The sequence below is a fragment of the Theropithecus gelada genome, chromosome 13 (genome assembly GCF_003255815.1).
Source record: "Theropithecus gelada isolate Dixy chromosome 13, Tgel_1.0, whole genome shotgun sequence".
Classification (NCBI taxonomy): Eukaryota; Metazoa; Chordata; class Mammalia; order Primates; family Cercopithecidae; genus Theropithecus; species Theropithecus gelada.
The window spans coordinates 92,278,963-92,300,792 of record NC_037681.1 but is presented as its reverse complement, the minus strand read 5'-3'; the positions used below and the strand labels follow the sequence as shown (position 1 = coordinate 92,300,792).

The 21,830-nt window shown below is 41.5% G+C and overlaps 1 protein-coding gene across 13 annotated transcripts in view; it reads right to left on the bottom strand.

Annotated features, from left to right (window-relative positions):
- DYSF (dysferlin) overlaps positions 1-21,830 on the bottom strand; it is a 231,302-nt gene that overhangs the window by 36,818 nt on the left and 172,654 nt on the right. For all 13 annotated transcript variants that reach the window (XM_025353665.1, XM_025353669.1, XM_025353667.1 and 10 more), the window contains one exon: positions 5,178-5,276. In XM_025353665.1, the coding sequence (XP_025209450.1) occupies positions 5,178-5,276 (99 nt within the window). The remainder of the gene's footprint in view (positions 1-5,177; positions 5,277-21,830) is intronic.

Sequence of the window (21,830 nt, the reverse complement as noted above, 5' to 3'; positions counted from 1 at the left end):
TCATTTTGGTTCTAAGGTAAAATATGACCATATTCACTTTTTTTTTTCTTTTTTTGGAGACAAGGTCTTGCTCTATTATCCAGGCTAGAGTACAGTGGTGCAATCATAGCTCACTGCAGCCTCAAACTACAACCAGTCCTTCTGTTGTGGTTTCTCCAGATAACTTCCCAGGTTAGTTGAAGTTCACCCCCTAGGAGTTCCTCTAAGACAGGCTCATTGGAACCATATTACCCCAGTTCCTGAATATGTATAAGTGGTTATCTGTAGCCTTTATGCTTGGAGGGGAGCTTGGCTGAACATGTAATCCTCAGGTCACCCTGTCTTTCTTTGATGATCTTATATCAGTATGTTATTGTCTTTGGATATTGAATGCTGTTAGGAGAAAATGGAAGCCACCTTGATTTGATTCCTATTTTAAATAACTTAATGTTGCTTTTTTCTTTTCAAGGAGTGGGGAGGAGGTATGACTACCCAAAGAATTATTTCTTTAGCTCTAAAGTACAATACTTATATTAGAATATGTCTCAGATTGACCAATTTTTGTCAGTTTTTCCTGACACACCATGAACTTTTTCAATATGTGTATTCATTTATTTCATTTCAGTAAGGTTTTATCAAACCATAAGGGTTTTTGTTTTTGGGGTTTTTTTTTTTTTTTTTTACTATTTTGGTTGTCTGCCTCAGAGACTCCAATTATGCAAATGTTAGGTCTCCTTTCCCTGATGTCTTTATCTGTCATTTTTCTCTTTGTTCCTTTATAACTTTTTCATTTCCGTTTGCTTACTTTTATAGTTTCTGTCCTCTGTGCCCTTGGTTGTGTTTTCCATGTGGCCATTCTGTCCTGTGCTCCTTCCAACTTCACATTTTCATCTCTTTCTTTCCTGAGTCCTGCCAGCTCATAGTTTATCACTCATCTTATCAGTCCTTGACTTCTTTCATTTTTCCTTTGCATTCTGACTGCCCGTTTTGAAAAGGTTCACAGTAAAGCATTTCATATCATCTGCTCCTTCTTTTGATAAGTTTTAATTTTGATTTTCTTTCCTTTTTTGCAGGATTTTTGAATTCAGGCTACACCATTTTTCAAAATTATTTCTCACTAAATGAGTTGAATTTTCCTAGTCCAGCTACTTCCTTTGCTCCCACCACAAAGGCAGACTGCTTCCTGCAAATATGGCTCATTTGGATAATTCTTGTTTGTGTAGCTCCACCTCTGCTTCTCTGAATCAAACTAGGTCTAAAAGGCTTCTGCCATCAGCTTCAACCTGTCTCCAAAGTTTCCATATCCACAGTTGTAAACAAAGGATATGACATTTATATTTCATGGTGAAACCTCACTTTCAGGAACTGTATTTTGAAACTATTATGAAAATTTTCAAACACACACAAAAGTAAAGAGAATAGATAATAAACCCCCATGTAACCATTATCTGTCCTAAATCATTATCAACATTCTTCCATTAGAAAGTATATTTTTGCTAGGGCTTTCTGAGATCTGCTACCACTCTGATCTTTCAACATTCTGCGTGTATCTTCTCTTCATTTACTGCTGAGTGGCCTCTAACCAATTTCAGTTGTCTTTGAGCAGCCCTTACATATATTTTGAAGTCTGTGGCTTCTATTTGTTTCCAACTTTTCTGAAAATGGATTTTGTGGGTTTGAACGATTTCCAAGAGAAAAGGGGAAAAATGCTGACTTATGCAGCCATGTTCATACTGGAAGTCCCAATAAAATATTTTTTAAATTTCTAAGCGGTTGAATTTTTTGTTTAAACTTTTGTTATTAATTTCTCATTTTATTGCATTATAATCTGGCTTGTAAGATTTCTGCTTTTGGTAACTTACTACAAAACTAATATGTGATCAAATTTTGTAAGTATTCGCTGAGCATCAGGAAAAAATGTATTCTCCATTTTTTACTATTTTTATTCTCTATTTTAAAGCTATACTTTTAACTTCATGTAGCTTAGAAAACATTTACCTTGTTATTCAGATCTTTTATCTTCTTATTTATTTGCTGTCTGCTTGATCAGTTAAGGAAAATGGTGTAATGAAATCCCCACTGCAACTTTAATTTCTGTCATTTTGTGCTTTTATCTGTGTGAGATATTAGTTTATATATTCTTATCCATTTTTGCTTTAAGTATTTCTAAGCTTTACTATTCTATGCATAAATATTTGAGAGTCTTTTCATTGAAATGTACACCTTTTATTTATATGAAACACTCTATTTTGCTTCCTTTGCTCTTTACTTTAAATTCTGTTTTCCTTTGGTTTACACTTACCTTGTTCGCCAAAATATTGTTTTCCGAAATATTTATTTTTTAGCCATTCTAAGTTATATTGTTTTAGATGTGTCTTTTAAAGACAGTACAATGAATTTTGACTTTTGATATAGCCTAAGAGTCCTTATCACTTAATGGGGGAGTTTAGTCCACCTTTATTAATGAGGAACGTGGAGATGTTTTGTTCTTTCTCTACTACGTGTTTTCTGTGATTTCTGTTTTTAATGCTTTCTTGTTGTATCTTTTGTTCCTATATTTTTCTATTTAGATTAGGAGTTGCTTCATCCCCCTATGCTAGTGATTTCTAAAATCTGTTTTCCTGTACCCACTGTGTGCTCCATTCTCTCCATAATGTGGCAGGCTATTTTTCAAAGACCCATGTTGGTGATGGTGGTTTTCTTCCATTTACTTATCCTTAAAGAACCAGTGTTTCTTCCAGGTCTAGTTTTCCCCCAGAAATAGTTTGAATGCATTTTGCTTTGGACAGCCTATTTTCACTTGGATGCTGTCAGAGACCTCCTCCAAGAGGTCAAGCCGGAGGGCTGGGTGCCAATTCAGCATCCGCACCTGAGGGAGCAGTGAGGGGCCAGGGCCATGGGCCATGGGCCACCCTGACAGGAGTCCTCATTCTTGCTTGGGTTGTGTGACTTTTTGGCAAGGCCACAGGACCACATGCCAGACCTAATGTGTCAGACCTTCTTCCTGGTACACAAATAGTTCTGTCTCTTCGCCCAACCTCACACACCCAGCTACCAAGTCCAGAAAGCACTTGCTGCCTGAGGATGGCGGCTGCTGCTGCCTGTGCCTCATCTCTGAGCAGCCAGGTCTCCAGGCACAATTCACCAGGCAGGCCCATAGAGCAGAGACAACTTTTGCTGCCTGGTGAAACTGCCCTCCAGAGTGCCTAGCAGAGGCTCTGTGCCAAAAGAATCACCTGAAAGCCCAGGCCACCTGCCACCCTGACAAGGGTAGCAACTCTCTCTCATCCAGTCCCTTTCAAAGGGCTCCTGGGTCCTTTTCTATGTGTCTAACAGCCTATGCCCACCTCTCATTTTCTCCTCTCCAAGCCTGGGAGGCAATTGCGGGGTACAGTCTCCCCCATTTATAATCAGAAGTAGTGTTGCCAGATTTAGTAAGTGAAAATACACAATTCCCAGTTAAATCTGAATTTGAAATAAATAACTGATACAGAACGGGGTCTGGGAAGTGCTGGGTAGAGGACAACGGGGTCCCTGGCGAGGGCTTCACCCCTGGGCCTATGCCCACAGACCTAGGGAGGACAGGCATTTCTGTTTTCCTGCCCAAATGTTGCCTTTCCCAAGACCATCCTGGCCTGCCACACCCCCATCCTGTGCCTATAAAAACCCCGAGACCCTAGCGGGCAGGAACACAAGTTGCTGGACATCCAGAGGAACACACCAGCGGAGGAACACAGGAGCGATGGGATGTCAAGAAGGACCCACTGGCATGTCAAGAAGGACCCACTGGCGTAGGAGCACACCAACAGGCCCCAGCAGGGCGGCAGGCCATCGACCCGCGGAACAACGCGGAGTCTGGCCCGGGTGGTGGGAGGAGAGTCCAAGCCGCTGAGCAGCACGACTCCAGGGGAAAACCACCTTCCCACTCCATCTCCCTTCTGGCTCCCCAGTCTGCTGAGAGCTACTTCCACCGATAAAACCTTGCACTCAATCTCCAAGCCCACGTGTGATCCAATTCTTTCAGTACACCAAGGCAAGAAACCCCAGGATACAGAAAGCCCTCTGTCCTTGCTATAAGGCAAGGGTCTAATTGAGCTAACACAAGCCGCCTACAGATGGCTAAGCTGAAATAGCACTCTGTAACACACGCCCACTGGGGCCTCAGCTGTAAACATTCACCCCTGGACACTGCTGTGGGGTGGGAGCCCCACAACCTGCCCATCTGCATGCTCCCCTAGAGGTTTGAGCAGCAGGGCACCGGAGAAGCCAGCCACACCCCCATTGCACGTCTTGTGAGGGGGATAAGGGAACTTTTCCTGTTCCATAACCAATAATTTTTAAATAAATATGCCCCGTGCAATACTTGAAGCATGTTGATATTTAAAAACTATTCATTGTTAATCTGAAATTCAAATGCGGCTGGGCATCCTGAATTTTGACTGGCAACCCTAGCAGGGAGACCATGCAACTCCTTTAAGGAGTAATTTCTGAGTCACCTCTGATTATCTTCTTTAAAAGTAGTCTACTTTTTCAAAGTATAATTATATTTGTATAATTTCCTCAAAATACCACAATTTGACTGACTCATTTCTGGTTTTTTCCACAGAAACAGGGTTTCCCATATTTTCAGATTTGTAGGTAATTTTCTGACCCAATTGTAGGAGTTAGGGGTCAGGAGTACATTCTCAAACTGATGCTCTTTATTTTAACACAAATTTTCTATTATAGAAAAGTTCAAATAACACTGAAAGACATGGAATAGGACAACAAATCCCTGCCTACCCATCTCCAAGCTTTAACAATTTTCAATGTCATGCAATATTAATAATGCTGACTATTTTGAACATCAGTCAGGGGGACCACCCTGTTTTGGGTGGCGGCGGGGGGAGCTGGGGCATGTTAACACAGATCATTTCACCTCTAAACACTTCTGTATTCTTCAGCATTCTCCTAGGAATACTGTCTTGGTTATCCCAGCCCACACTCGCTTCAGGCTGTAAATCAGTGGGTGGTTTTCTCACCCAGCTGGTCTAGTAGCATTCATCACCCTCAGACACTGAATGAGGAGGCAAATGCAAATAGATCTATTGCACGAGCTCTCTTTCTGTTGTCTCCCACTGCCCAGCACACACACACACACACACACACACACACACACACACACACACAGCGACCATCAGACTGAAGAGAGGTCTTACCTTCAGGGTGTCAAAATCCTTCTCCAAGTAGGAGCCGCACTTTTCCCTCTCCCCTATGGAGGCAAAGAATTTGCTCCACCAATCGATAAACTCTTCCTCCTGAGTGGGTAGAAAGAAAAAGACCATTTCAGAAACAGGACTTGCCAAGGAGCGTCCTTCAGAGTTGAAAACCCACCCTCTGCTGCTGGGCTGCTCTGGACCACAAGGCTTTCCTAGGGGTGATTTGGGGGAGCAGAGAGAGGAAACCTCCGCCTCTCCAGGGGCAAAGACTGCAGACTGAGGAAGAGGTTTCAGCATTTGGTTGGTGTTGAGAAGCGGAGGCTCTAGCCCTAGCTCTGCCCCCCAAGCATGTGTGTTTCTGTCAAACTCCCCAGCCTCCCTTTTCCTTTCTGTGAAGTGGGCATAAGCATCTTTGTAGTTCCTGCATCGCAGGGACCCAACACACTGAGACCAAAATCAGAAGGTACATAGGGTAACTCTTAGGGGAAAATGTCAATAATGTATTATTTATGAATAAAATGCAGGAGACCCAGGAAAATTCAGACCCAAAAGAGTTTTATCTATTCTGTCCACCCGTCTCCCTACCCAGGCAATAAAGGATGCATTGGAAATCAGCACTTAGCCTTCCCAAGGTCAGATCAAGTTCAGATCAAGGCAGAGTCCCTGAAAATCAACTAATACTAAGTACCCTTTATTCCACAGACACGGCTAAATGTGAGGTATCAGGTGAGAAGAAAGGAAGTGTATGACAGCACATTTTCTGTGTGACACCTGCATCCTTCCTCCAGTCACTCCTATTTGCAGGAAAAGGTGGACAGGACTGTTGTGGCAAATCCTGACCTCCCCACCTTTTAACTCCTCCTATACACAGTGTGTCTGCAGGCCCTCTTAGCTCTGGTGTCTAGAATATTCCTTCAGCTGTGTCCTGTCTCAGGGGGCGGGGTGTCCTGTCACCTAGAGGGTCACCAAGCTCCCTGAAAGTGGGATGGTCAGTCCACCCCAAAAGCTCACCAAGGTCTCATCACTCAGTCTGCGCCCATCTGTACCATTAGAGCTCATCTGGTTTAGTGGGAAGGGCCAAGTACATGGCGTCAGGAGCTCATTCTCGAACTCGCTTTCCTCCTCTGTATGAGAAGGTAGGCTAGAAGATCTCCCAGGAGCCTGCTCTGATTCTCCACCAGGAACTGAATATCTATCACAGAGTTTCTGAAAATGCTCGCGGCCCCTTCAAACTAAAGCCAAGTGCTCCGAGCTCTGGCTTACTAAGGGTAAACACAAGCTGGAGCCCGGCCAAGGGTTCCTGAACAGGCACCCTGGGGAGAGGGTGGGATGAGGTTCTCGAGTCTCCACCCATCCTGGAAGTGTGGTCCTAACACCCCTTGTGTGGCCGGGTGGTCTCCAGACACACCACACAGGGAATGTACACCAGAGTGAGGCTGAATCTGCAGCCAGCCCCTACCAGACGCACTTACCTGGAGGATCTTCTGCAGCCAGGAGAGAGGAAACAAGGTCAGGTGGGGTAGGGAACAGCATGGCAGAGCTTTCTGACTTATAACCACTCTAGAAAAAGCTACCTTAGAGCAAGGCAGACCCAAGCCTTGATGTTTGAAGTTCCATTTAAAGAAAAAGGTGCTATGGGTGACACACATATACAGATATACATATCAAACTCACAGGATGACCCACACACAGAAGAACAGACTTACACAGTCACGTCCAGGAGAGATGTGTATGCTAAAACACACATACGCCCCCACAGAAACACACAACGGCACATACTGGCACACAAGCAAACATGGACACTTAGGTAGAAATGGTTAGAATGGAATCCAATTTAGCTGTTGAGTGCCCCGGAATCTTTATTTTTCTTTCCCAGCCCAAATACTTAAAGGTTTGAGTTTATAACTCAGGCTCAGAGTCAGGCACAGACAGACAACCAACCAGTGAGTTCTGTACAAAGAAAAGACAGGAACAAGAATTGTGGGGAAGGTATCACACTTCCCTCAATCCTGAATAACCAAGTTAATTTCCAAAGGAGTCACAGACAGATAGTCTGAATAATACCATTAACAGTGACAACTAAATAGACAAACATTATGTACACTAAAAACAGAAGATATACCTTCTTTTCCAGCACCTTTGGAGCACTTAGAAAAAAATTAAAAAGCCACAAAGCAAATCTCAGTAAAGTCCCAGAAATAAAAGCACTATCAATCACATTTCCTGACCATACTGCAGTAAAACTACAAAAATGAGAAATTTTAAATAAAATACTAACCTTTTGGAAATTTAAAGGCATATGCTTAAAGCCTGCCTGGTCAAAGAGAAAACCAAAACTAAAATCTCGGATACTCAGGAAATACCAACAATAGGAGATACATGTCCCAAAATGTATGGGTTGTAGCTAAGCCTGTATTCAAAAAAAAAATGTATCTTAAGTGTTTTCACTTTTATACAAAAAGAATGAAAATAAATTACCTGATAATTCAAGAAATTGGAAAAGGCAGAAAGACCAAAAAAAATTGTAAATAGAAATGAATATATTAGAAAAGAGGATATTACAATTGATAACTAAACCCCAGAGCAAGATTTCAAAAGACCATTAAAATAGATAAACGTTTATCAAATCTAATTTTTATAAGTAGATATACTATTAGGAATGAGAAAAACCAAATAAAAAGATATTATTGGAGACAATGAAAATATTAAGAGGTTTACGAGGCTGAAACCAATGACAAAATCTTAGAAAATGTAGATGAAGTGAATGATTTTCTAGGAAAATAAAAATTACCAAAATTGATTCAAAAGTAGTAGAAAACATGGAGAGATCAATAACCTTAAAAGAAAGTGGAAAAGATCTCAATGAACTACTTCCAAAAAAAGACATGAGGCCAAGATCATTTCTCAGGGGGAAAATTCTACGTTTCAAAGAATAAATCATTCTTTGTTCCACAGCATAGAAAAAGACAAAAGATTTTATATTTGTTTATGAAGCAAAGCTTGACAAAGCAACACACACACACACACACACACACACACACACACACACACACACACGGATTAATCTCATTCCTGAAGAGAGACTTAAAGATCCTAAATAAAACACTAACGAACAGATGGCAGCACTCAATCTGGCGTGGTCAAGCTGGGTTATTCCAGAATACAAGAGTGGCTCAGCCTCAGTGAGTCAGGAGAGGAAACCCACAGGATCATCTACAGCAGAGGTCTGAAAACAATGGCCTACTGGCCAGCCACCTAGTTTCGTAATTTAAATATCAATATCTTCTGTAGCAGCTTTCAGCTACAATTGCAGAGTTGAGTCATTGCAACAAAGACTTCATGACCCCCAAGCCTAAAATACTTACTACCTGACCCTTTAAAAAAAATTTGCCAGCCCCTAGTTTATAAGATGCAAAACAAAAACAAAAAAAATGGACGTTTAAGAAGTTAGAATTTTTCATTTATTCTCAAATGAACCTCTCAGTGAATTAAAAGGAAGCTTTCTTAGCATTATAAAGAATATTTTAAAGCAATAGTCAGCATTGTGTTTGACAGTATCAGGATTTCTCCCTTCTGGGCTCTTGCACATATAGGTGCCTTTGCCAATAATTTCATGTGACATAGACATAAAGAAGCAGTAAAGCAGGGTGGGTGAAGCCAGGACCCAGAAGCTAGACTGCCAGTGTTCAAATCCTGCCACACTCAGTGGTGTGACATTGGGTCACTACTTAACCTCTCTTGGACTCAATTATCTATAATGGAAAAATAATAGTGTCAATTTGACAGTTATTGTGAGGAATCAATGAGTCAATATCAAGAGAGTGCTCAGAACTGTGCCTAGCACATAAATGCAGTGTAAGTGTTTCTTGCTCTTACTGATAATAGTAATATTGCTGTTGTTGCATGGACCTGGTTAGCTTCTTGGCCAAGAGCTAATCTCCTACAAACTGCTGGTGGGCACGGATGGCCACTATCATTCCAGAATGCAAATCGGCTGTACATTTCCATAGCCTAAAAAAACATGCACTTTGACACAGCAATCTTATTCCAGAATTCTATGCAAAGAAAGTAATCATTGATATGCATAAAGATTTTACTTCATTTAAAACAGTGAAAAATTGGAAGCAACTTAAGTATCCAACAATAAGGAACTGTTTGGATAAGCAGTACATCCATATGATTAAACATTACACAACCTAAAAAGTGATGCTGGGAAAATATATTTACTGACATGAAAAGTTACTCACAACTGATGAGATTTATAAAGGGCTAAAAAATAACGTGATCTCATTTTAACAAAAGGACTAAACCCCAAATGTTCATAGTGGTACTCTGAATGGTAAAATTGTACACGTTTTATTCCTTTTATTTTGTATATAACTCAAAAATTTCTAATTTTTCATTGTATGCAAGTATTCCTTGCATAGCTTTAGAAATTAAAATTTTTTAAATAAAGAACAACAGCAAGATGCTTCAAAACACACTACCAATAAAGTGAAAAGACAACGCACAGAATGGGAGAAAACATTTGCAAATCATATATTTGATAAGGGATTTGTATCCAGAGTATATAGAGAACTCACAACTCAATAATAATAAAAAAAAAATCATCCAGTTTTAAAATGGGCAATGGATTGAAGTTGACTTTCCCCAGAGAAAATATACAAATGGCCAATAGCACATGGAAAGATGCTCCACATCATTAGACATCACGGAAATGCAAATCAACACCTCAGTGAGAAACCACTTCTCACCTGCTAGAATGGCTATCATCATAAAGTCAGATCATAAGTGTTGGTGAAGATACGGAGAAATTAGAACCCTTGTACACTGCTGGTGAGGACATAAAGTGTTGCAGGCACTTTGAAAAACAGTTTGGCAGTTCCTCAAAACATTAAACATAGAGTTGCCATATGGCCTAGCAATTCCATTCCTAGGTATATATCCAAGAGAAATGAAAACTTATGTCTACACAAAAACTTGTACATGAATGTTCAAAGCAGCATTATTCATAATAGCTAAAGGGTAGAAAGACCTAAATATGAATCAACTGATGAGTAGATAAAGAAAATGTGATATATCCTTACACTGGCACATTATTTGGTAATAAAAAGGCAATGAAGAACTGATACATGTTATGACATAGATGAACCTAGAAAACCTTATGCTAAGTGAAAGAATTTAATCACAAAAGACTACGTACTGTAGGATTCCATTTATATGAAGTTCCAGAATAGGCAAATATATAGAAACAAAAAATATTTAGTGGTTGCCAGGGGCTGGGAGTGGTTGGAAGGGACTGCTCACTCCTTAGCCTCTCTAGGACTCCATTTATCTAATCTGTAATGGAAAAATAATAGCATAAGTTTGACAGTTATTATGAGGAATAAATGCTCTTCAGTACTTTTTTTTTTGTAGTTATAAGGATATTCTAAAATGGATTCTGGTCATGGTTGCACAACTCTGTTAATATACTACAAACCATTAAACTGTACACTTTAAATAAGAACCTGTATTCACATGGATTATCTCAATAAAGTTGCTAAAATTAAAAAGAACAAATGATCAAATACAACCATATAACATCAAACAAAAGAATAAAAGCAGGAATCTCAAGTGTTTCTTTCTAAGGAAATAAGAGTTCAATTTTTTTTTTAATAGAACAAGTTATTTACCACCAACGGGACCTAAATCTTACCACGCTCTGTTTTCCCCAAGTTCCCCTCTTGGCTACAATTCCCTCTTCCTTCAAAGTTCCAGGTGATGTCTGGTGGCTGTTGTTCCCCAGCAGACTCACAGCTGCTGAGACGAATGGCCTGTGACCTTCCTCCCGGCCACGCCAGCTGGCTGGCTGCTCAGTGACTTTTGCCCCCATTTTCTTCCTACATCCCACAGGTAAACCCTCTTCTAATCAATCACTCACACTTTTAACAGCAATTATGCATGTGACAGAATCATGATTTACATATTAACTAATATTTTCTTGGTCCTACAATGCTTTGTTTACCCCCTCGCCCTTTCCTTCTCCTAAACTCCTTGCACCTCTCTTGTTCCATTGTACTTCTGGCCAATGCCACCTCGGGTTAAATCCAGCTCTTCTCCATTTCGCATCAGGTCCCCACAACCAAATGTGGCTGAAAAAAACCATGAAATCAGCTGCTGGGTCTCACACCAAGTTCCTGGCACAGCTTCAAGGAGCCCCAGTGCCACCCAGCACCCCATCTCACTTCCCTGGCCCTTTACTCGCCCCTTCTGATACCACCTGCCACACTCGCCCTCTCCCCAGCCCTCTAGCACCTCCTCCCTAGACTCATGCTCAGCCCATGTCCCTGCTTCCTTTCTCCTAGAAAGTAGAAGCAACCAGAAGAGACTTCCCCAAGCCCCCACCAGCACCCACGCCATGTGCTAACTTCCCTTCTGCTCCTGTGGGTGCTTGGCTTGTACCCCAACCCAAGGTCAACCTCTGCCCTCATGCCCGGGGCTCATCCCCTCTGGCCCATTCAAGGCCATCACTCCATGACTCTCCCCACCCTCTCCTGTGTCACCAACATCCCTCCCCTCTGGGTCATTCCAGTCGGCCTTCACACATGGGCACCAGTGCCCCACTATTCACCAAGAATATGTCTCTCTCTCTGCCCACATGTTCCCTTTTGGCTTCCACCTCATTACCTTCACCCCTTTACAGAAAAACTTCTAGAAAGAGTTGTCCATACTTATTGTCTCTAATTCTTATCTTTCCATTCTCTGTCCTCCTCAAAACATTCTTGTCAAGGTCACCAATGACTCAGACCTCAATTATCAATCCAGAAGCAGTATTTGGCAGAAGTGGTCACTCCTCTGTCCCTGAAGCATCTCCCCTCGCCTTGCAGAGCTCCACGGTCTGGAGCACCACAGTGTTGTCCTCCCACCTCACCAGCCACACCTGCACAGTCTTCTTTGCTGCCTTCTTGTCACCCACGCTTTGGCCATCTGAGTGCCTCGGGGCTCAGTGCTTGAGCCCCTCCTCTCTATCCACTCTCGCTCCCTTGGGTTCTCCCTGGGTCTTAGCTCTTTAAATAGCACATACGTTGATGAGTCCCACCTTGAGCTCTGTCCAGCCTGGATGCCTTCCCTGGACTCCAGCTGCCCATGTGACATCTCCCACTGGACACCTGATAGGCTTCTCAAAGGTAAGTCCAGATTCCTATCTCTGAACATCCCTGCTCAGTCTGCTTATCCCACACCCTTCCTCATATGAACAAATGGCAACTCTCTCCTTCCAGATGCTCAAGACAAAATCCCTGCAATCACCTTTGACTCCTGTTCCTCATGACCCTCATTCAATCCATCAGTCACTCCTGCTGGCACTACCTCCAGTGCATATTCAGAACCAGACCACTCTATCACTACCGCCCCAGTCCAGCCCCATTATCCCATGCAGGATGACTGCAGCAGTTTCCTAACTTGCCTCCCCACCTTTACCTTTGCCGTCCTGCTCCCTGAATCCATGCTCAACCCAACAACCATGTACATGGGATCCTGTCACCCTCTGTGCACATCCCTCCAGTGGTTTGTCAGCTCACCCAGAATAAAACTAAAGCCCTTGTAATAACTTCTAAAGTCTCTTATGGTTGAGCCTCCACACCTCCCTGATCTCACGTCCTTCCGCTTTCTTCCTCACTCATGCCACTGCAGCCAACAAGGCTTCCTGGTCCTGAACACTTGCAGCATCCTCATGTCCTTCCCCTGGCAGGAATGCTATTCCCCCAATAGATCCCTAAGCCACTTCCTCACTTCCTTCTTGTCTTGATTCCAGTGCAACCTCAGTCTCACCCTTGTTATTGTCCATATTGTAAATCACAACCCCCTCTCAACAATTCCTATTCCCCCTTCATTGCTTTTTCTCCACAGTGATTATTGCCATCTGATATCCAATAGATTTTACGTGGGTAATATTTGTTATATTAGTTAATTGTATCTCCTTCTCCATGAAGGCAGAGCCTTTTATCTTTTTTTTTTTTTTTTTTGAGACAGAGTCTTTCTCTGTCACCCAGGCTGGAGTGCTGGAGTGCAGTGGTACTATCTTGGCTCACTGCAAGCTCTGCCTCCCAGGTTCAAGCGATTCTCCTGCCTCAGTCTCCCAAGTAGCTGGGATTACAGGTGTGTGCCACCACACCCAGCTAATTTTTGTTATTTTTAATAGAGACAGGGTTTCACCATGTTGGCCAGGCTGGTCTCAAACTCCTGGCCTCGAATGATCCACCCACCTCTGCCTCCCAAAGTGCTGGGATTACAGGCGTGAGCCACTGCACCGAACCCCGTTTACCTTTTGTAACACTCATAACCTCAATGCTTAGAACATTGCCTGAAACATAATTGCAGTTCTGTCAATATTTGATGGATACAGGAATGCCTCAACAGCAGAATGTGGGGAAAGAGGGGGTGATCCTTGGCTTTGAAGTTGACAAAGACTGATCACATGCCATTAAAATAATACGCTTAAAAGAATGTTTTGTCCAGCCAGTTTTTCCCCATCATAGGCAAAATAAATGAAAGTGTAGAAGGAGAAAGGAAGCAAGAATTAGAGACTTGTGATAGTTTCTGATAAGGCACCGCACACCCTGCCTCCAGGTCAGCTCTAAAGTATATACGGAACAGACCCCTCCATAACTTTGGGGGTCCAGACAGCAGCAGCCACCCAAAAGTTGCCAGAGGAATTGGATGTGGGGCAGTTGACTGGAGATGGCTGCATGGGTGTCATGGGAGGCAGAGCCTAAGCCCTTGGAATTTCCCGTAGACCCCAGAGTGTCATGGGAGAGCTGCTTAATGGTGCCCCACTCCCTGTAGGGCTTGAAAGGTAGTGGAAAGAGAAAGAGCCAGGAAACCTAGAAGGATTTGGGGGCTGAAATGAGAAGATGCAATATGGCCTGTGTGCCCAGAAATCAGTGAGTCTCTAAATGTCAGAGTGGACACATACTGGTGACCAGGACTTCCTCCCTGTGGAGGTCAGGAGGTTATGGAAGCCCAACCCAGAATTCAGCTGCCTCCTGGGGTTAAGGAGGAAGACAAAAAGCCCAGACTACCTAAGTTTAAATCTAAAATGCTGAAGATTACCCGGATTTTTCTGCCATCAGGAAAAATGTGGGCTCAAAGGAGAGATTAAGTTGATTTACAGAAAAATAAAGTTCTATTTTTAACACACTCACAGATGTGACTTGAAAATATCATTCCTGCTATTTCACTAATCTGGCTTCTGATGGAGTTATTTCAAGCCCACTTCTCCCTTTTCTTCGCCAGAAAGTCCAGGAATAAGTTAGCACACCCATAAGAAAGAGCCCCACAAAAAAACAGGACAGCTATTCCATGTCTGAACTCAGAGGTGCCAAAGCCAACTAACCCTCTGATGTTAATGGAATCCCATATTCCAAAGCTCCAAAAGGGAAATAGTGGTATGTTTTCTCATTCCAAATGTGTTTTTTACCTCATTTTGCAACAGCAAAGTATCCAGTTTTGGAACATGGCAAGGAGGAAAAAGAAACACAAAAGGTTTGATATTTGAGGTGTCACCTTAGGCTTTAACAAGAAGTCTGGCCACTAAAACATCACACCCCCATGCTCAAGGTTCAAGGCCCCTTGTGCAGTCAGCCAACCCAGTAAGTCTGATCAAGGCATGGACTGGGAGCCTCTCCAGTTTCAGCTAATAGCCAACACGCAGTTCCTGGGCAGCCAGAGCAAAATAGCAGAGATATGTTTCTCCAGTCTTGATCCAGTCTAATGAGCACCTTAATCCCCCTGAAGACCCAAATCAGTATGATACATTCCAAATATTTAATCTCCCACCAGCATTCAGTAGACCTAACACATTTCATAAATATGGGTAGAAAAACAGGCAACAATAATTCCTTTCTGTGAAGTCAGGAAGCAGGAGACAGGGGGCAGGTACAGAATTTGTTTTCTCTTCCCAGGATGACCAGTTGAATCAAAGAGAAAAATTTCTGGTCAAATCCGTTTGCCACCAAGGTTATAATGCTAAACCTTAGGTCACTATAGAGAACTATATGCCCAACTCTTAAAAACAAAAAAAAGTGGTCCATTATTGTTTATAATTTTAAGTAGGCCTTCATGCCTATGTCAACCCAGAGATAGACATCCTAGACTGTGCTGAAAGTAATTTCCCTCTGAGTACAAATCATCATCATCAAGATAATAACATAACAACCCAACACTGGGGTTACTGTAAGGCTCAGAGTAGATATCTACAAAGATATGCTGTAACCTGTAAAGTTTACCATGATTAATGTTCTTGGTGATATTGCCAGTGTCATCAGTTTGATCTCCAGTACTGCTATCCTATAGCTCTACATCTGTATTACTGGAATCATGGTACAAAGGTTCCTCTAATTCTTTCACGTCTTGAGATTTAGGAAATGGACTATTTAATCATGCACACATGAATAAATACATATGTAACATAAAAGTACTCATGCCTACATGTAGACCAGACAAACCCCCAGACATGCAAATACCCTGACTTCAAACCTACTCCACCCTCCATATACAAAATCACTCATGCCCCTCAAAGCCACATAGACATATGCCCACAGCCAGCCACCGTGTTGATTCAGCAGAACTCCACACACTCATAACATAAGTCACTTAATTATTTCTACAAGTGGAACACTGGGCTTTCAACCTCTTGTAGACACTCCCTGTAGTCCAGCCTCCTAGTCTGTGGAGGGGATCATTACTCCGCTTACTCTGATTTCTGGATCAGCAGAGGTGGGAAAGAAGTGAAGACTTTTAACCAAAGTGCTGAATTGCTTCCAAAGGCCCAGAGACTACATGGGCCTGAAATCCAGTAAAGTCAAACAGATGGCAAGGGGACCTGGTCACTTGACTATTGGCCTGCTCCGGATGGGGGACTCACAGAGTGTCGGGGAACTGTGGGGAACCCCAGGTTGCTGATGTTTTCTCAATTCAGGATCCTAAGATAGATCCTTGGGGGCCCATGCCTGGATTCTGTGAGGGCACCATAACCCCATACAACTATGCAGAAAGCCTAGAGGAATGGAACCTAGACAGTAGGTGAATGAAAGAAGCTTCCATCAGACTCTTCAAACATACGAAGAAAGCAACAAAACATCACTAATTCAGAATCTATGACAATTCCAATAGGGCCTGGGCAGCATACCTTATCTTCCTTCTGCTTATGTATACAATTTTGCTTAACAAGAGTTCCAACCACTCAAGAGAAAAACTATTTTTGAAGGCCTTCCCAAGACTACAGAAGCATTCATCAAGCTACAGACACTAATATTAGCTCTCCTAAATTCAATTTTAAGAGGATTTGAGGGGAGCCTACTATGTGCCAAAGTCAACCTACTTTCTAGTTACTGTGTGCATTTTCATACACAAAATCACATTACTTTTCAAATATTTTATATTTTGAACTTGTTGTTAATTTGCTCTGATTTCCCTGTGCCTTGGTTAATGTAGAGAAGAGTTAAAGACAAAAGGTGGGTTAATAAGCTTCACCAAGCACACTCAGAGGGGTCTGGTGCTCAGCAGTGAGCACTGCACCGACTTCCAAGCACTATTTTGACCCAGGCTAGGGAGTAGACAGTGCATAGGACCAACAGGGAGAGGAAGACATCAAATTAGACCTCAGAGAGAGTTGCCTATGCTGTAGATTTCCTAGGGAAGCTGAGAACACCCCTCTAGGAAGAGATGAGTGTTTTTTCTTTAGATGGGAAAACAGATCCCTCTTGGACCAGGGGAAAGACCCCTTGGGGCAGGGGGTGGTGGAGGGGTTATGTCAGGATGAGGTGGAGGCAAGGAGGGCTGGATGGTGGGAGCCAGGGCCTCCTCCTCCCTGATGGAGCTCTGAAGTTTGCCAGACAAGTTTCACCCCAGGCTGTCCCCCCTGCAGTGTGCAGCGAGGGAGGAGGGGTGCACCCCCGAGGAGACCACAGGAATGCCAAGCAGGGAAAAGGCGCCCCGAGCCAAGGGCTCCGGCAACAAGGATCCAATATCGGAGGGTGACTCCAGCCCCCGTAACAGGAGAGACCGTGAAGTATGTGCTCTGCTTCCCAACCAGCAAACACAGCAAATAACCAATTACTCCAAATAGCTAACAGATTTCGGCTCTGATTCCCTCCCCTCGTCTCCCCTGTGCTTTCACTTGTCATTTGATGGGCGATTTGTATTTGCTCTGAGAAAATGAGAGAAAGAATGAGTCACAAAGGAAGGTCCAGATTACACCAGTGACGGGCATCAAACCTCCTAATCAGAACTAATGGGAGTGGGGGGAGGCCAGGCTGCACTGGCAACACTTCTGAACGAGTGATATTTTTAAAGAAGTACAGTTACTTTCAAGCACATACAGTAATTCTTGCTAAACCAATATTGCCAAATACATGTCCTTAGGAAACCTACTTTAAGGAAAAGATAAGTGTCTTCCTAATTAGCACATCTGATATGTACAAAAGTACAGGTAAAACCATGAATGTTATTAAAGTTAAAATACTCCCCCTCTAACTCTCCAGTTCAGAGGTGCAACCATGAAGTTCAGAGACAAACTGCCTTGGATGCCTTCTGAAAATGCTTCCTCACTTGGGAGCCACGCCCTGTAATTGATTCCTTTGCTCAGAAAACCTTTGCTTCAAAGTCTTGGAATAATTTGTTGTCAGTACTCATGAGCTGCAATAAGGCATCCCGCATCCCCCCACAACCTGGAATTAAGGGAAATAGGGCTGCCCTTGGAGAATTAGACCATGAAATAACTTCATAGTCAGTGAGAGCAAGGAGAGGCAAAGTCACCTCAACAGGGAAGAATGCCTCCTACCCTAAGACTTAACCATAAGTGGGGAGAACGTATTAATCCAGAGAAAAAGCATATTCATGAAGAAAGGTACTAATCAGGCCTGAAGAACAGGCAAACAGGAGTAAGGGGTAAACACTGACAGGTGTCCACACCAGCACCATCAGGGGAAAGGGGGCCTACGCTTAGGGACTAAAGCTGCCCCTACCTTTGGAGATGGATGTGTCAGGCCATCTTGGTCAGCTGGCACTAAAGTTCAAATTATAGAACTCTTTCTCTCCTCATTCTGATTTCTCACTCTTAATCACAATTTGGCTTCCCACTCACTGAACTTATAGGAGACTATTCGCTGGACCAGCCACCAAGGTCACATGCCCCAGGTAGGTATATTTCTCATGTAAGTTTACACAGATGCTAGCTGTGAGAAAATTGACCCAACAGGTGTCTGAACCCACAAGGTTAAGGATTCACTCAGCCAAAACTGTAGAAACTTCCCTAAAGTAACACCCTGCCTGGTGGGCCTGGTAGGAAAGGGTCAACTCTCCTTTACTTAAGAAATTCCTCTATAGAAGTTCATTGGTAGGGACAGCAGCTCTGGCCCTCCGGCCTACCCTAGCTAACCCCTGACTACCATAACAAACATAGGAAATAAACTCTTCAGCCCAGAAGAATAGCCCCATGTCGCTGCCTCTGATCCTAGTTTCCTTCTTACTTATCCCACCCTGCTAGATTTCTAACCAGCAAAGTGAAACTATTGCAAATCTAAACTATTTCCTTCTTCCTTTTGTCTGAGTTTGAGATTAGAAGGGGCCATGAATTTATGGAAAGAATCTAACTGAGCTCCCAGTATTTGACAAGAAAGGACTTCCCTCTGTAAGGATAAACACAAGGCAAAAAAACGAGAAGATATTAAGGGCAAAAGAAGGAGAGCAATCTGAAGACAAAGACAAATGTCTCCCAATGCTCTTAAAGAGTTGAGTAAAAAGCAGAAGAAAACAAATGGCTCATGTATATTCATAGGAAGTCTTAAGAGGAAACTGCAAACAAGAAATTAGAGTACACAACCCTGAAGGAGATAAACCTGCATGATGAAAACCATGACTTCAAATTTAAACCTCTAATAAAGGCATTGATTTCCAGCAAAATGACAAATTAGGCAACCAGCGAAACCCTCCAAGTAAGAACACCTAAATTTACAGATAAGATACTTCTAAAATCCATTTTAAATGCATGACTGAGCTGATAGGAATGTAAAGAAAATCCTTAAGGGCAAATGAGAAAGGAAGAATCCAGAGAAATAAGGAGCCAAAATGCATACTAACTAGGGGACCCAAAAAGCCACACACTGAACATTTAGTTTTAAGTGAATCTGGGTTTATAGTGTCTACAGACATCTGGTAAAAGTAAACACATATCCTCTCCAAAAGAATGTAACTTCCACACAGGCCCCAAAGAATTCTCAGATAAAGTTCCAAGGAACATGGTTCACAATCAAACACATAAGGAACTAGGCACCATGAGCAAGAGCCAGCTAGAGCCAACCAATTGCAGAATCAGGAAACAGAAGTCAGAGTAGTCAGAAATAGGGCTTTAAGGAAAAACTGTTTAAATAAATAAAAGGCATTAAAAGTATGCCAAACGGACAGGAGACCTTCAAAAATAAACAAGCAGATTAGGGGAATAAAACTTTTAGAAATAAAAATATAGTACTTAAGACTGAAAACTCAATAGATAGGGTAAAATAGCAGATTAGAAACTGCTAAAGATCGAGTGAACTAGAAGATACACTTTCAGAAATTAGCCAGAGTGCAATCCAAAGAAATAAATAATATGAAAGAATGTTTAACAGACATGAAGAATAGAAGAGGTCCATTATATACCCAATCAGAGTTCCAGAAATGATGGGAGGATGGAATCTGTAACATTTGAAGAGATAATGGTGGAGAATTGCTCAGAATGAATAAAAATAATATCTTTTAAAAATTAAATTAAACTGATTTTATTTTTTAAATTTTCTTTTTTTTTTTCAGACAGGGTCTCACTCTGGGCCAGGCTGGAGTACAGTGGCACAATCATGGCTCACTGCAGCCTTAACCTCCTGGGCTCAAGCGATTGTCCCGCCTCACTTTCTCAAGTAGCTGGGACTACAGGTATGCATCACCACAGCTAGCTAATTTTTTGTATTTTTTGTAGAGACGGGGTTTCACTACATTGCCCAGGTTGGTCTTGAACTCATGGGTTCAATGATCTGCCTGCCCCAGCCTCCCAAAGTGCTGGGATTACAGGCATGAGCCACTGCACCCAGCCAAAACTAAACTTAACTTCAAAACAAAAATTTTTTAAGTCCTCAGATTTAAGAAAACAATAGCACAATGGAAGTCAGAAGAGAGTGCTGACAGAAAATAACTATTAGTGAAACTATTATTTCCAAAATAAGGGTGAAAAAAATATTTTCAGTCAATTAAAAATTGAGAAAGTTTATAATGAACTGACCTCAATTATAGGAATTTCAATAGGCCATACTTCAGGAAGAAGACCACTGATATTTAAAAAAAAAAAAAAAAAAAAGTAAATGGGAATATAGCTAAAAGAAAAAATGATTACTTAAAATATAATAGTGCTTTAAAAAGGTAGGTAAAAAAGATAAAACTAAAATAGTGTACAAAAGTTTGCAAATTGATAGATGATTGGAGCTAAAGCAGTCTAAGTTCCTTGTAATATTCTGGAGGAAGACATAAACACCAATTAAATTTAGACTTTGCTAAGTTAAATATGCATGTTAAAATTTCTGTACTAATCACTAAAGAAATAGAAACAATACATAGTTTTGAAACTAAAAAGAAGAGGAGGGATGGAAAAAAGAGGGGAATATTTTAATCAAAAAAAAAAGGGCTGATAGAGATACGAAATAAGATGGCAGAAACAAATTCAAATATATTAGTAAAGATTGTAAGAATGGATTAACCACAAATAGAATCTATTTGCTGGTCACAGGAGAGATAGCTAAAATTTAAAGACAGAAAAGTTGAAAGTAACAAGATGGAAAAAGCTATACAAGGAAAATACTAACCAAAAGAAAGCTGGGGTAGCTATATTAACATGAACAAAACAGACTTTAAGAAAAACTCTCATTAGCAGAGATTTTAAAAGACAGAGATGGGCAGAGGCTTGCTACATATTGTTAAAAGATTCAATTCCCCAGAAGATATAAGAATTCTCTATAGAGAGAGAAAAAATATAGAGATCATCAAATATATAAAAGTAGGTGGAATTATAAGGAGAAATTGACAAATGTCACATCATCAAAGCAGAATATTTTCATATCTCGCTCAGAAATTGATAAACCACCACAGACACAAAAATCAGAAGAAGTACAGATTTTAATAACAATTAACAAGCCTGTTCTAAATGCACATTAAATATGTAAGACATCTGGACAATACACATTCTTTTCAAGCACACACAGGACAGTTACAGATTTACACTAGACCATAAAGCAAGTGTCAGGCCATTTCTAAGTATTGAATCATTACACACAGACTACATTCTCTGGACAACAGAGACCATTCCAGTTAACCTAGAAATCAATAACAAAAGATAACTTAAAATATAAGTTAGTAACTTCCAAAAATCATGTTTTTAGATAACTTAGGTGTCAAAAAGAAATAATAAAAATCCAAAAATACTCAGAATGGGAAATAACAAAAATATTAGTTGTCAGAACCTACAGGATGCATAAAGCAGCAGTGACAGGAAATTTTATAGCCTTAAATGTTTACATAGAAGTTAAAATATAATAAACTCCCCCAAAATAGAAGGAAGAAAAGAAATAAAATGGAAGGAATAAAATAGAA